Source organism: Astyanax mexicanus, chromosome 25 (genome assembly GCF_023375975.1).
Source record: "Astyanax mexicanus isolate ESR-SI-001 chromosome 25, AstMex3_surface, whole genome shotgun sequence".
Taxonomy (NCBI): Eukaryota; Metazoa; Chordata; class Actinopteri; order Characiformes; family Acestrorhamphidae; genus Astyanax; species Astyanax mexicanus.
The window spans coordinates 15680800-15693947 of NC_064432.1; the positions used below are offsets into that span (position 1 = coordinate 15680800).

General features: G+C 40.6%; 1 protein-coding gene across 24 annotated transcripts in view; it reads left to right on the forward strand.

The window, feature by feature from the left end:
- The window catches only part of LOC103042950 (neurexin-1a), a 562201-nt gene extending 552144 nt beyond the window's left edge, over positions 1 to 10057 (forward strand). For 6 of the 24 annotated variants that reach the window (XM_049472548.1, XM_049472545.1, XM_022681835.2 and 3 more), the window contains one exon: positions 7700 to 10046. In XM_049472548.1, the coding sequence (XP_049328505.1) occupies positions 7700 to 8004 (305 nt within the window). In that variant the 3' untranslated portion in view covers positions 8005 to 10046. Of the gene's footprint in view, positions 1 to 7699 lie in introns of all 24 variants that reach the window. The other 18 variants (XM_022681843.2, XM_022681837.2, XM_022681847.2 and 15 more) reach the window with 10 other exon arrangements.
- The last annotated feature ends 3091 nt before the right edge of the window (positions 10058 to 13148 follow it).

A 13148-nucleotide genomic window follows, 5' to 3' on the forward strand; every position in this document is an offset into this window, starting at 1 on the left:
TTAACTAAACTAAGTTGAGTTCATTCAAAATTACAGGCCGTTTTTCACAGTGTAATCTTACTAAAGGCATTAGATCTGGAAAACAGGAGGAGAGTGTTGTTTGTCCATAACCTTTTGTATAGGTCAGCAGGTTGCTGGTTGGTGTTGGTATTCAAACAATAAAACATCATTAGGCATCAATATTGATTGAATATTGCTTGTCACATTTTTCCATTTGTGTATCACAATCTTCTCATGCACTGTCACACCCTTCCATGTCAGTGTCCCAAATGATGAGCCGTTTACCCCATCAATCCTGCTAATGAAAGGTCTGCAGCTGCACTGCCCTGTCATTACAGCCCAGGCAGATGTGATCACCCCATTACCTCGGAGAATAGGCAGCAGACAGAGTGACCACTTTACCTGCGAGAATGTGACTCCCTACATCCACTCTCTCTCTCTCTCTCTCTTCCCTCCAACCCCCTGATCCCACTTCCCCTTGAAATTACCAAGCAAATGAACCTCTCTGCCGCTGACAAACGAGGGAAAATAGGCAATAAAAGAAGCTATATATTCAAATCCCCGCTGACACTCCAGAATCTCCCGCCGCTCTTCTCCAGACGACAGGCTGGCCGAGAGCCAAGCCGGCGAGGAAATGGGCTTGGGAGTGAGGGGACAGGGGGTGCTGGGGTGCTAGGTTGGGATTGGTACGGGTGTTGAGTGAGGAAGTGTTGGCGAAACACATGGAAGCTTGTCAGGCATTTCAAAGCAAATTAGCCAAGCAGCCCCTGCTCTCCTCGGCTATAATCCCTCTCTGAGCCACGTCTCGGGATCCTCCAAGGATTAAGGGCCGCCGAAAGACACTTTCCGCACAGCCCGTTCTCCTTCTGCTGATTTCCTTTAACGTGGCAGGGTTTGTCACCAGCGTCACGCATCCTGCCCACCGTCACTTTTTTCACTTTACCTCACAACATTACCTCAGCTTCCTCAGGTCACATATCATACAGCTTAAAGGAGTTCAGAGAGAGGGATATTCACAGTTAGTACCTGTTTAAACAGACAAAACTGCCTGAGTTGGGTATTTAAAGTTGGTATACAGTCGAGTCAGTAAACCACCACAGTGGATTTGATATGAAGAAATTAATATGTGACTAAAGTTTACAAAAATTACAAAAAGTCAAAATACAAATAGTTGTGGACTCAAAAGCAAGATCACTGCTTGAAGTTCTAAAGTTCACTAGTTACTTTCTATTGATTCATGAGTCTCAAGTCTTTGGGGTGCAAGTCCAACGTTAGTTCCAAGTCTCTGTGTGAGTCTAAATCAAATTTCAAGTCTGAGGTGCAAGCCAGTGTCCAACGTGTGAGTGGAATTTCAATCTACAGTGTGTAAGTTTGAGTCAAGTCTCTGTATGCGAATTTGAAACTGGTTTTGAGTCTTTGGGGAGTGAGTCCTTTGTGGTGCGAGCCATAGTCAAGTCTAGATTCTCTGGTTTGAAATGTTGAAAGTTTAGTTTTCAGTGTTTGTGGTGTAAGTTTGAGTCTAGTCTCAAATCTCTTGATGCTAATCAGCCAAATGCTGTGTCTCTGATGTATAAGTGGAAGTGTAGTGTCTGTGGTATCAGTCGGAATACAGTCCTGAGTCTGTGAATGAAAACCTTGTTTTAATTTTGAGTCTTTGGGGTGCAATTCTGAGTGTGGTTTTAAACCCCTAACTAAGAGTCTGAATTGAGTACTGTAATGTAAATCTAGTCCCAAATTTTGTAGATTTGAATCTACATTGATTTACTAGTTTTTGCAAATGTTGCAAGTCATTGTTTCTAGGGTACAGGTTTTAGTGAAGTCTTCCAAATATGATTACAAATCTTCTAGAGTCTAGTTTTGAGTCAAAATCTTGTTCTAAGTCTTCTAAATTCTAATCAGAGTCAGAGTCCAGTCTTCATTACCCCCATTTATCATATGTAGTTTGGCCATTATAATATAATACATTTGCTAGTTTCTCTCTAAGCTGATAGAGGTCCAGTTGCAAGTCATTTAAGGGTGTTGGTCAGTCATCATGCTTATCCATGTTGATGACGTCACAATTGCTTGAGATTTGGAAATACAAACACCAATTATTTACTTACAGTAGTAAAAGCCAACTGGTCGCTTCCCTCAGATTGCACACTAAATAAACAGTTTTGTTTGAGCTTTTTGCCAAATATATAAAATAGGAATTAGATACCAAGAAAAGGAAGAAGAAAGGAAGTAACCCTGCAGCCTTAATTGTTAACACTTTTCAAAAGCGCTGACTATTTACCAAGGGTTCAGAACAGCTAGGAATGCATAGATGTGATGCAAAACGTGTGCAACAAGTATGGCAGCAATGTGCCGCTTCCTGCAAATGCACAGATGCTGTGACAGCCTCTGACAGTCTGCTTCTATTGGAGCCCATATCTGTTCATTTGGAAGGCAGGGACAACATAGTGTCCACAGAATCAGCGCTGTATTCCCCAGCACACACCTTCACTGTACCTATACATATTGTACACAGACACTATTACATTACTATTACACGTATTACTGTTGCTGCAATCGGAGGTCATTTTTCCTTTCGCTCTATCTAATTTTACCCTTGAATGCTCTTAAGTGGAATTCATAAAAGCCCCCCATTATTTCAAACACTTGTTTCAGGCACAGTTTCAGCCCAACTGTTGTCGCTAAGCTGCAGCGTGCTAATGGAGAGCCAACTGTCCACAAAAAATAAGCAAGAGGAGAAGAAAAGAGGAGAGTGAAAGCCCTTAGATAATACGCTCACAGAGTCATTTCTTTAATCATTTGTAACATATTTAAAACATGGATAATTCTTAGATTTCTTTAAGAAATCCTTTGTAAAATGTACTTAATTGCAATGCAATTTTCTAGTCAAGAAAAAGGATATCTCTGCTTTTATTACTATTTTAAAATACTAAAATAAGAATCATGTGCAGCCCATCAGCCTCAGATGATTATAATGTGGTTATAAAATTTTGGAGCAGCTTTATTTTTTAATTTAGAGTAAAAACTCATATATAGCGATAACAATACAATTTTTTAAAAGGTTTCTCTTATACACAAACACAAAAGAGCAAGCAGATTATCTGATGCACCAGATTTTAATTTTAGAAAATTTTGGCAACAATAAAACGTTTTCTGTCATTTACAGTTTATAAAATATGTTTTAAAGACATATATATATTATATAACATTACATTACGTCCATTTCGTAGTATTCAGTTATAGCTCCAATGCCTGTATGTTTAATGAGTTCAAACAAGACAGGTTTTCAGGGGCTGCTCTAAATTTCTCACATGACTGTTCATGACGATGTCATTATGAAAAGGATTTTAATATCAGGGCACTGGCCAGAGAAAGAGAGAAATTAATGTGCACCTGTCACAACTATAGTCTTTTTTTAGGTACATAAATTTAAAAAAGTGAATGACACTTATTGACTGATCTCAGTTCACATCGCTTTGTGTCACGTACACCCACCCACCGCTGCAGACTGTGGATCAGATTATCGCGGGCGTCTGCAGACAGGGGGACTGATGTAAATCTGAGCAGTCTTGGCTGTATTACTGTATCTGTCTGTTGTCACTCTGCCATGCCCTGCATGAGACCAATCAGCACATCTGTGTGGCTAGCAGGTGTGAAAGGCAGCCAGGGACGAGGCTGCTAGCTTACCGTCGCTCCGAAACAACAGGAAGCCAATGTCTCCCGGTGTTCCTGGCACCCCATCCGTCCCATTTCCCTCTCTTTCTCCCTGTCTGGCCGAATAGAGAGGAAATTCACTCTTAAAAAATGAATGTGTCTAAATGCTTCCTGGACTATAGTCATGATAAAGTGGGAAACTCCAACTAACATACTTTTCCTCCTTAATAAGAGCAGCCGGGTTCATATCCAAACAAATGTAGCTGCTTTAGCTAGTCGTTGTACGCTGGAGATAGAAGGCTAGCATTGCTAAGAAATGCTAATATTCAGTGTCAAACCATGTGGCCCAAATCCTTTCTTTTCTGCTTTCAAAGCGACAAACTTGTTTTTTCCCATAAAAATCTAGCACTCAGAAGCTACATGTTGGTTCAGTAGCTACAAAAATTGAGCTGTTTGAGTTTTACTTATTAAATTAATTTTAACAATTTTGGCAGCTCTATATTAGCAAGGTAATGTTAATCCTGGGAAACACAGCGCACTTCAACCATAAAAAAACATAGTTAATGTTACAGATTTTCCGCAGAAATGTATATTGGCCTATTTTATCTAAGAGAACACAATAGAAAATATATTTTAAGGTGTTTATTTATCATTGTGACAAGTCAAACAATGGAGACAATGGAGACATTGTGACAATGGAGGTAAAATCAGTATTGCTTCTCTCTGCCTGTTTCTCTGCTGTGCTTTGCTATTTAGGTGTGGTGCCTCTTGTTGAGCCTAAAGTTAAAAAAGTGCCAAAGTGCCATAAGTCAATAAATCTAGCAACAAAATCTTTACGTTTGTGGGTTTATTCCCACTCTGCATTATTTATAATATACCAATAAACCAGTTACCATTGTAGTCCTAGTGTAGACAATCTGTTTTTTTTTTTTTTAAGTGTTCCCAGTTCCTCTCTCTTTTACTGTGTGCTTTCCTCCTCCACCAAACTTCCTGTCTCTCGTGTCAGATAACACAAACTGACTGGCTCTCCTTCTTGGGGCTATAAAAGTTTGCGGTCAGAAGGTGCCCGTCATTGTCTAATAACCCTGTTGTAGTGGGAGTGGAGGCCTACTGTAAGTCCAGGAATGCTAACGGGGGCCAGCAGACGCTCAAGGACGAGAGGAGATGCCGCTGGAAATTGAGTGTGACTGAGCGTTGGAACAGATTAGTTGTGTCTGCCACCGCCCGTGTTATCCCTTTGGACAGGTGTGAAGAAAGCTCACTCCTTCAAGGCGAAAGCCTGTGGGCTGTCACCACATCGGCGGACGAGATGGGGGAGAAGTCTGGGGCCGGCTCTGGCTATTTGTTGTTCAGGGTCAGAGAGTCGGGACAGGAGATAAGGACGGGGATCGGTGGTGGTGAAATCACAGCAAGAAAATGCTCAGAGTGAAAGGAAAACTAGAACCAGATAACCAGATGCCCATATGTGATGGGTATACAGCAGGTCTCTGTATGGTTGGCCAAAGTGAGAACCAGAAGGTTTTGTCCAAGGTTTTTATCATGTTCGTCCCAAATATGGATGCAACGATGGGCTCAGGAGGGAAGATACAGGGATCTTCTATAGGTTCCTTAAGGAACTTTTGGGGTGCTTCAATCTGAAACCCTTAAGGTGCACCCCTAAAAGTTCCTTAAGGAACATGTTCAGCAAAAACACATCTACAAACCCACTCAAGGCCCTGTATGGTCACTGCTTCTACTCTTCTACAATATTTGAAGTTCCTAGCCTGAGTTGTTTTGTTCAACATGTGTCTCTTCAAAACACAAAGGTTTCTGTCACAAGAAAAAACAGATAGAGCCCCTCCCCCTCAAGTTTGGATCAGTATCTGGCACCAGTAGCTTCCTTTAGCCTGAGGAAACGATGCTGTAGCTGATTCTGGCTGTGTGCTGCTTGGTAATGAAATGACCTGTGAATACCTTCACTACACCACAGAGCAGAATCTCAGCATTATTGAGGAGAAACCTCTTATCAAACGCAGCAGCTACTCCGTTACACAGCACCGCCGATCCCAACACGTACCAAACACGCAGGCCACGCTATTATCATACAAATTACAAACTCACAACCAGCATCGACTGTGACCCGGCCCTCAGACGAATCCAGTGACCGCCCTTTAACATACTCTAAACGCTTGATAAGGAGGGATTAACGACTCGGCAGACAGTGCTGTGGGAGCCATTTGCCGCTTTGAATGGGAAACTGATTACATATCAGTGAGCCTCCATTATGTACGAGAGCCATCCAAATTATAATCCCACTCCTATCAACTCTGATAGCACTCGGCACCATAACCCTTCATTATTCTGTCTCTCTATCTATCTCTCTCGCTCGCTTGCTGTCTCGCTCTCTATCTCCGCTAATGCTCTCATCTGATAAAATGTCTCTTATCCTGCACTGCTTTTCCCCCCCACCTCCTTTTTTCAGCACCTTGATGTTTTTACTTTTTATTTTCTCGCACATTTCGACTTGGACAAAACTTAGTCTTCTGTTTCCAGTGATCTGGACACAGTATTAAAAACATTAAGGTTTAAAGAGTTCTCCAAAAAGGAAAAATCCTTACATTATGTAGAGATTCTTGTAGCATCTTGTAGTATTGTATAATTTAATGAATCATCCCTTGGAAAAGTCATTGACAGACCCAAAAATGGCTCTTCAAGTTCACACTCACATTCATAAAGCTGCATAGAGGCTTACAAAAGCAGTTGGACAGTTGAACCACTTCAGAGCTGTAAAACATTTCTGTGTCCGAGAAAGAACAGAAAGGTTCATTCACTCAGAAACATGTTTTTATTTAGTGCAATTTCCCAGTTCTAGAGTGACCCACAGTCTAAGTCTTAAAAACATACTTTACACAAGTACACAAATGCAAATGCCAGCGATTAGCCAACAGTGTGAAATAGTTACTAGTGTGGACACTGATCATAAAGAAGCTAGCTATGCTAACCTAATATTACAACAGCCTATATAGCGCTTGTTAGAACATAGTTAACTAGCTTTTGAACACCATATAAATTACATCCATCAGCTTCCAAAGAAGAGGAGCTGCATCTGTGGTTGAAGGAGCATCAGAGCTAACCTAATAGCCTCACAAGGCACGAGATGATGTTCTGGTGTTGGTTTGCAGACGTATTTACGCTTGGGTGAATATTGGGAATATTTGGTTAAATGTAGCACCTTCAAAGATGGCAGTGATTTCCAGTGTTTGTGTGTGTAAACCTGCCACTGTTTTGTCTACAAAAAACATTAGTTTAGGGTGTATATAAATTATCGGTAAACTAAGCAGCAAATGGCTCCCACAGCACTGTCTGCCGAGTCGTTAATCCCTCCTTATCAAGCGTTTAGAGTATGTTAGAGGGCGGTCACTGGATTCGTCTGAGGGCCAGATCACAGTCGATGCTGGTTGAGAGTTTGTAATTTGTATGATAATAGCGTGGCCTGCGTGTTTGGTTAGTGTTGGGATCGGCGGTGCTGTGTAACGTAGTAGCTGCTGCGTTTGATAAGAGGTTTCTCCTCAATAATGCTGAGATTCTGCTCTGTGGTGTAGTGAAGGTATTCACAGGTCATTTCATTACCAAGCAGAGAGAGAGAGCATTCTCCAGCACAGAATCAGCTACAGCATCATTTCCTCAGGCTAAAGGAAGCTACTGTGCCAGACCTGAAATCAGTAGATGAGGGAGAACACTTGCCACATGTGAGAGAACATGGCTAGGAATTAGAGATGTAGTTTAAAAGCTTATTAAAATGTGTCATTAGCCAACAGTACAAAATAGGCAATCACATTTCTGGCCCCCATTTGGAAACCCATCACCTTCCCAGTGTAAATCTAGAGACTTTAGTTGATAGACTAATTAAGAATAATTATGTAATGCCACTACCAATCACTACCAATATCTGATTAAGAACAATGAGGTCAGGTTGAGCCTAATACTCTGCATTTAACTTCAGTTTTTGTAACAGTGGCCAGTGAACGACATGTCGACTGATGCTTCTTCCTTCTCTTCTTATCTTCCCCAGCGAGCCCGACGGGTCCTGGCCTGAAAGTCTACCCCGATCCTGTGGAGGTGGTCCGAGAGTCCAGCAGCACCACGGGCATGGTGGTGGGGATCGTGGCAGCCGCCGCCCTCTGCATCCTCATCCTCCTCTATGCCATGTACAAATACCGCAACCGCGACGAGGGCTCCTACCACGTGGACGAGAGCCGCAACTACATCAGCAACTCGGCACAGTCCAACGGCACGGTGGTCAAGGAGAAACCGGTCGCCGCGACCAAGAGCGCCAGCAAGGGCAAGAAAAACAAGGACAAGGAGTACTATGTTTGATCACTCCTCCTTCGCTGGGTGCTTGCTGGACCAACTTTTTAAAGGACTTCTTGAGTTTTTCCTCTTTTTTTTTTTCGTCTCCTAAAGAATTATACGAAAACCCATCCTGTGTAAAATATGAACTGAAACAGACACAAACTGCTTTAAAAATTGTAGAAAATTTATCTAAGATGTGGAATTACACCGCAAGATGCAAGTGGCACCTGAGGAGGCGGCCGGGGCTGAAGGTTCTTCTGCGTTTTCCTCCAGAACGGATGGAGGGAACAGAAGGACGGCGGTTGTGGTGGCGGCGACGGCGGATCGGGCTGGCACGGGCTCAGTTGGACATGCCGGTTGGTCCGGCCAAGAACAGACTGGCCTGAGGAAAACAAAGCTGATTAAATACCCAACAATTACCCATAACTGATAAGCAGATTATCAATACAAGCCCATCTGCACTTCTACTGACAAGATGTTGTGATTGCACTTGCTGGTTTTAACAGCGAACCGAAGGGTCCAGAGGGGTCGGGGAGGGTCATGTCACAAGCCGTCGACGTTTCATTTCTGTTTGCTTGCTGTTCGCTGCCGAGACTCGTTTTTCTACCATGAAGTGAAGGCTAGAGACCATGCACAAGCTCGAAAATTACTCACTCAAACACTGCGCAGATCAAATGGAAGATAGGGGTGGGGGAAATAAAAGGGACCAACGTCTAAAGCTGGTGTCTGAAGAATCAACCAAATCTCTTCTTTCTTTCGTCTTTTGCACCTTTTTTTAGAAGCGGCGACCGGTGTGGACTCTCGCGAGGCCGCTTGGTTAAATCTATCAAGGGTGCAAAAAGAACAGAAAGCCTGCCGGCCTGAGGATCTGAAAGCAATCTCAGAAAAGCAATCTCAAGGCCTTACTTTCTCCGTCGGTGGGGAAACTCGAGGCCACGGTGCCAGCGGCGGGATTTTATTATTTTTTTTTTTGTCTTTTTTTTTTTCGCAAAAGAAGTGATCACATGGGAGGGGGAACACTCGATTGCACGCAAAACAGTATCTTACTACATATGTTTATACAGTACACCCACATCTAAATGTGCTCTCTGGACTGTGTGACAGTGGTGTTTTATAGCCTGTTGTATAGATGATGCAAAATTATATCTGCTCCTCGACCATTTTTCTTTTCAATAATAAAACGTTTGAAAACGAGAGAAAAAAGAAAAAACTAAATGTTATTAAGTGTTGCTAGATATAGACGATTTTACGACGACACCGGCAATGGCTTTTTTTATCATTATTATTATTATTATTATTATTTTTTTAGGCTTTGAACAACAAGTCATACCAAATGATGCACATGTTGAAGGCCTGAAGTAATCAGATGGAGTGTGTGTTAAATGTGTGTGAATGGGTTTTCATGTCAAGTCCCGCTGTTTCAGGCCTGCAGGAGAAATCACTGCCCACCACCTGATCTCCAGCTACCCCTGCTGTCTCCAATGGCAAGGAAACCCCTTCCTGAGACTAGGAACACTATGAGCTGTCCGTGGTTCTGACCACTAAGCCAATGTTGGATGTAGGCAAGATGTATGGTGAGAGGGGTACACACCACACTCAGTCATTCCAGCTCCACCCCTGTGCGGACGTCCCGACTTCCTGTGCATCTGTCAGTCTGCTCATCTCTGCATCTCTCCGTCCGTCTCCGTCTCCGCCACCTGTTTCTGGAAAGCAAGAAGAGGCGAACATGAGCTAAACTGCATTAACAGCATCATTATTTTTTTTCTGTCGGTTTATTTTCTAATTCTACCAGTGCTATTCTTTTCTACAGTATTTTCTGTTCACTTGTGATGATTCTTTATTGACCTCAAAGTACAAAATTTATTATAAAAAATAGTTTTGAAAAATTAAACCAACAAATAAAATATTACCTAAGTGAAATCCGACGAATCAGTTTGGTTATTCCTTCTTGCGTTTGATTCTTGACAGTAGCATTCATGATTTCATTACATACATTATGCCATTTTTAAGACTTATTTTTAAACCTCCTGTTGTGTTCTGGACAAATTTGACCGATTTGCAAGTTTTCTGTCAAAAAAATGCATTGAATCCCTTTTAATTCATTTTGAGTGATTCCGGTAAATGTGGGGAATTTTTAAGTATTTTATTTAACTTTTGTTCAGACCTTTAAGTCTAATCTTAGACTACATTTTTCTTTTAATTCTGTGTAGGTTTTATGTCTGTGTTTTCTTTTTAATTCAAGTCTAGGCTTTATGTCTGTTTGGGGAACTGCCCCTTGGTGTTCTAGGTCTCTATGAAATCTGTTTTGTCTTTTGGCTAGTTACTAGTTATTTCATTTTTACTGTTTTCATTTATTTTCTTTTTTTTTTCTATCTCAGATTTTTAGGTTTTTGATAGTGCTGTCACAAAATATAATATCCATTTACTCACACTTAAATGCATTCATCTTTAAAGTATTTTAAACTGTACAATTCAACTGAATTTTTAGCTAAGGACTAAATGAATGAATGAAAAGTGTCCTGTAATGAACATCAGTCAGGAGCAGATGCTGTAAATACCAAAAAAACACTTTACCAATGTATTATAGTCGCACCTTTATTTATATTTACCTACAAATTACAAAACATTGTATAGAAGATAGAAGGAGATTGTAGGCTACTCAAATGTCTTGTATTTGTAGCTCTGAAATACTAAAATACACCAGCCCTAAAGTAGTTCAAATAAAATTAAATATTGGATGCTCTTTATTGTTTTAGTACATTTTAATAGAATTAGCCCTGGGACTTTTATTATGAAGAAAGTGGGACTGAAGTGAACAAAGTGGCGGGTGGCTAAATGGTGATGCTCGATGCTAGCTACCAGCTGAACTTAGTAAGAATCCAGGCCACACACTCCAAACTTCACTGCTGTTTTCTATCTGATGTTTAATATCAGAATGACGCTACTGTGCTGGTTAGATATGGTAAGTTCTGCTGTTTGATATGATATGTCTGTGATGTCTGTACACGTCTCAGGTCTTCCGTTATGAAGCTTAGAACACCATCACCAAGCTACAGGTCTGATCAGTGTTTTCTGTGTTTTTATATCTGAAACCTGCTTTTATTCCTCAATTCAGTGTTTTTCACACCGTGTAAATCATCAGAAGTGAATCCAGGCTGGAAACTTTAAGGATTATTAAATAATTCAGGATTATTACTGAATTTTTCCTCCACTGAAATGGGATGCAAAAGTTTGCAGATGACGCAAGTAGACTCGTGCATCTGGTGCAACTTAGAATATCAGTGAAAAGTTACTTTATTTTAGTAATTCAGTTCAAAATGTGAAAACACTGCACTGATTTTAGACTTGATAATAGAACACAGTGGATCAACACCAGCAGATGATCAGCATGTCTCTCCACACCATCACTGATCATCAGTAAATTTTACATTTCATTTGTAAATCAAGGGAGCAGAGTCTGGAGGAAGAGTGAGAAGAGAGAGACACAGTCCAAGCTGCTCGAGGTCTAGTGTGAAGTTTCCACCAATCAGTGATGGTTTGGAGAGACATGTCTGTCATCTGCTGCTGTTGATCCACTGTGTTTTATTATCAAGTCTAAAAAGTCAGTGCAGTTTTGTTTTCCCACAAAATCTTACAGCAGGTGCTGATTTCATTTTCCAGCAGGACTTGGCACAGTGCCCACACTCACTGCCAAAAGTACCAATTGGTCTTATATAATATTCTAATTTTCTTAGAGACTGATTTTTTGTTTAATTGGCTGTAAGCCAAAATCATCAACAATAAAAATAATCACTCTCTGTGTAATACATCTACATAATATATGAGTTTCACATTTTCAACTAAATTACTGAAATAAAGCAACTTTTCAAGGATATATTTTTATTTTTTTTTAAGATGCTCTAGTACTATAGTAACACTTAACCAATCAAATGGGTACCACAAGTGGTTGCTGTGGTGCATCAGCAACAATTGGGTTCTCCTTTTCTTATAGGAAATTAGGAACTTTTGATGCTCTAAAGGCTAACTCTAACCTGTATGGTTTAGTGAAGACAGAAATAAAGAGATAAATGAGATAATAAAGGACATTTAGTTTATATATAATGGTATACTTTGGACACTGACATGCCAAAAGTCATGGGACAATAGTAAATCAATTTATCTTTGAGTGTTTATTCAGGTAACAGCTTGGGAACACCCACACCTGGATAAGTTATGAGGTGTTATCATATAAATATTGAGGACAAGTGTCTGTGAACAGATTTCTCTGACAGTAATCAGATACATATTAAACACAAAAGACCCCACACACATGTCTTACAGGCCAGTGCAGCACTCTTTAGGGTCCATGGTTACATGGTCCAAGTCCAGCCCCGTTACGGAAAAGGGTAATGCTAAAAGAGACCTAAGTGGGCATGAGCCTGTCAATCATGTTTTGCATCAGCCAATTAAATTCTTGCTCTTAGCCGTCAATAACATTTTGATTTGAACAATTGCAGAGTATTTTTTTTTTTTTTGCATCAGCCAATTTAGAAGTTGTTCGTTTTTTTAATGCCCAAATTTGATCTATATTTGTAACTGCAGCCCGGATAACCAATGGGTTTGGTGAATGGGCGGGGATACTGTTAGTTATTTTGTGCATCAGATAATCTTAAAGCAGAGGTCAAATGGCAATCATTTCTTGCATTGGCCAATCAAAAGCGTGAAATACCTGTATGTCATTTTGTGCATCAGCCAATTATTTAAATGCTTTACCCTTTTCCAATTTCCTTTAAAGTGCAGTTTACAAAGTCTTAGTTACTGTCATGACTCCTTATAGCATTTCCACTCGCACCTTTCCCCTTATGTTTTAACAGATAAAAGAACCAGTTTCAAATTAGGATGTTAAATGATCTAAAAACATCAAGATTGGCTGATGCAAAAAATGATGCATAGATCGTTCTGCTCTGTAAGTGGTCAATGCAAAATATGATCGACGGCTAAAAGCAAGAATTTCAACATTTAAGGCGCTTTCTGCATATATGAAAAATACGCAACGCCTCTTTTTAAATCCCTTTAAACCATTGGCTGATGCACAAACTGACAGGCAGCTACTTCCTCTCTTTATTCTTTTGATTGGTCAAGGTAAGAAATGATTGACAGTGGATCTCTGTTGTATGATTGGCTGATGC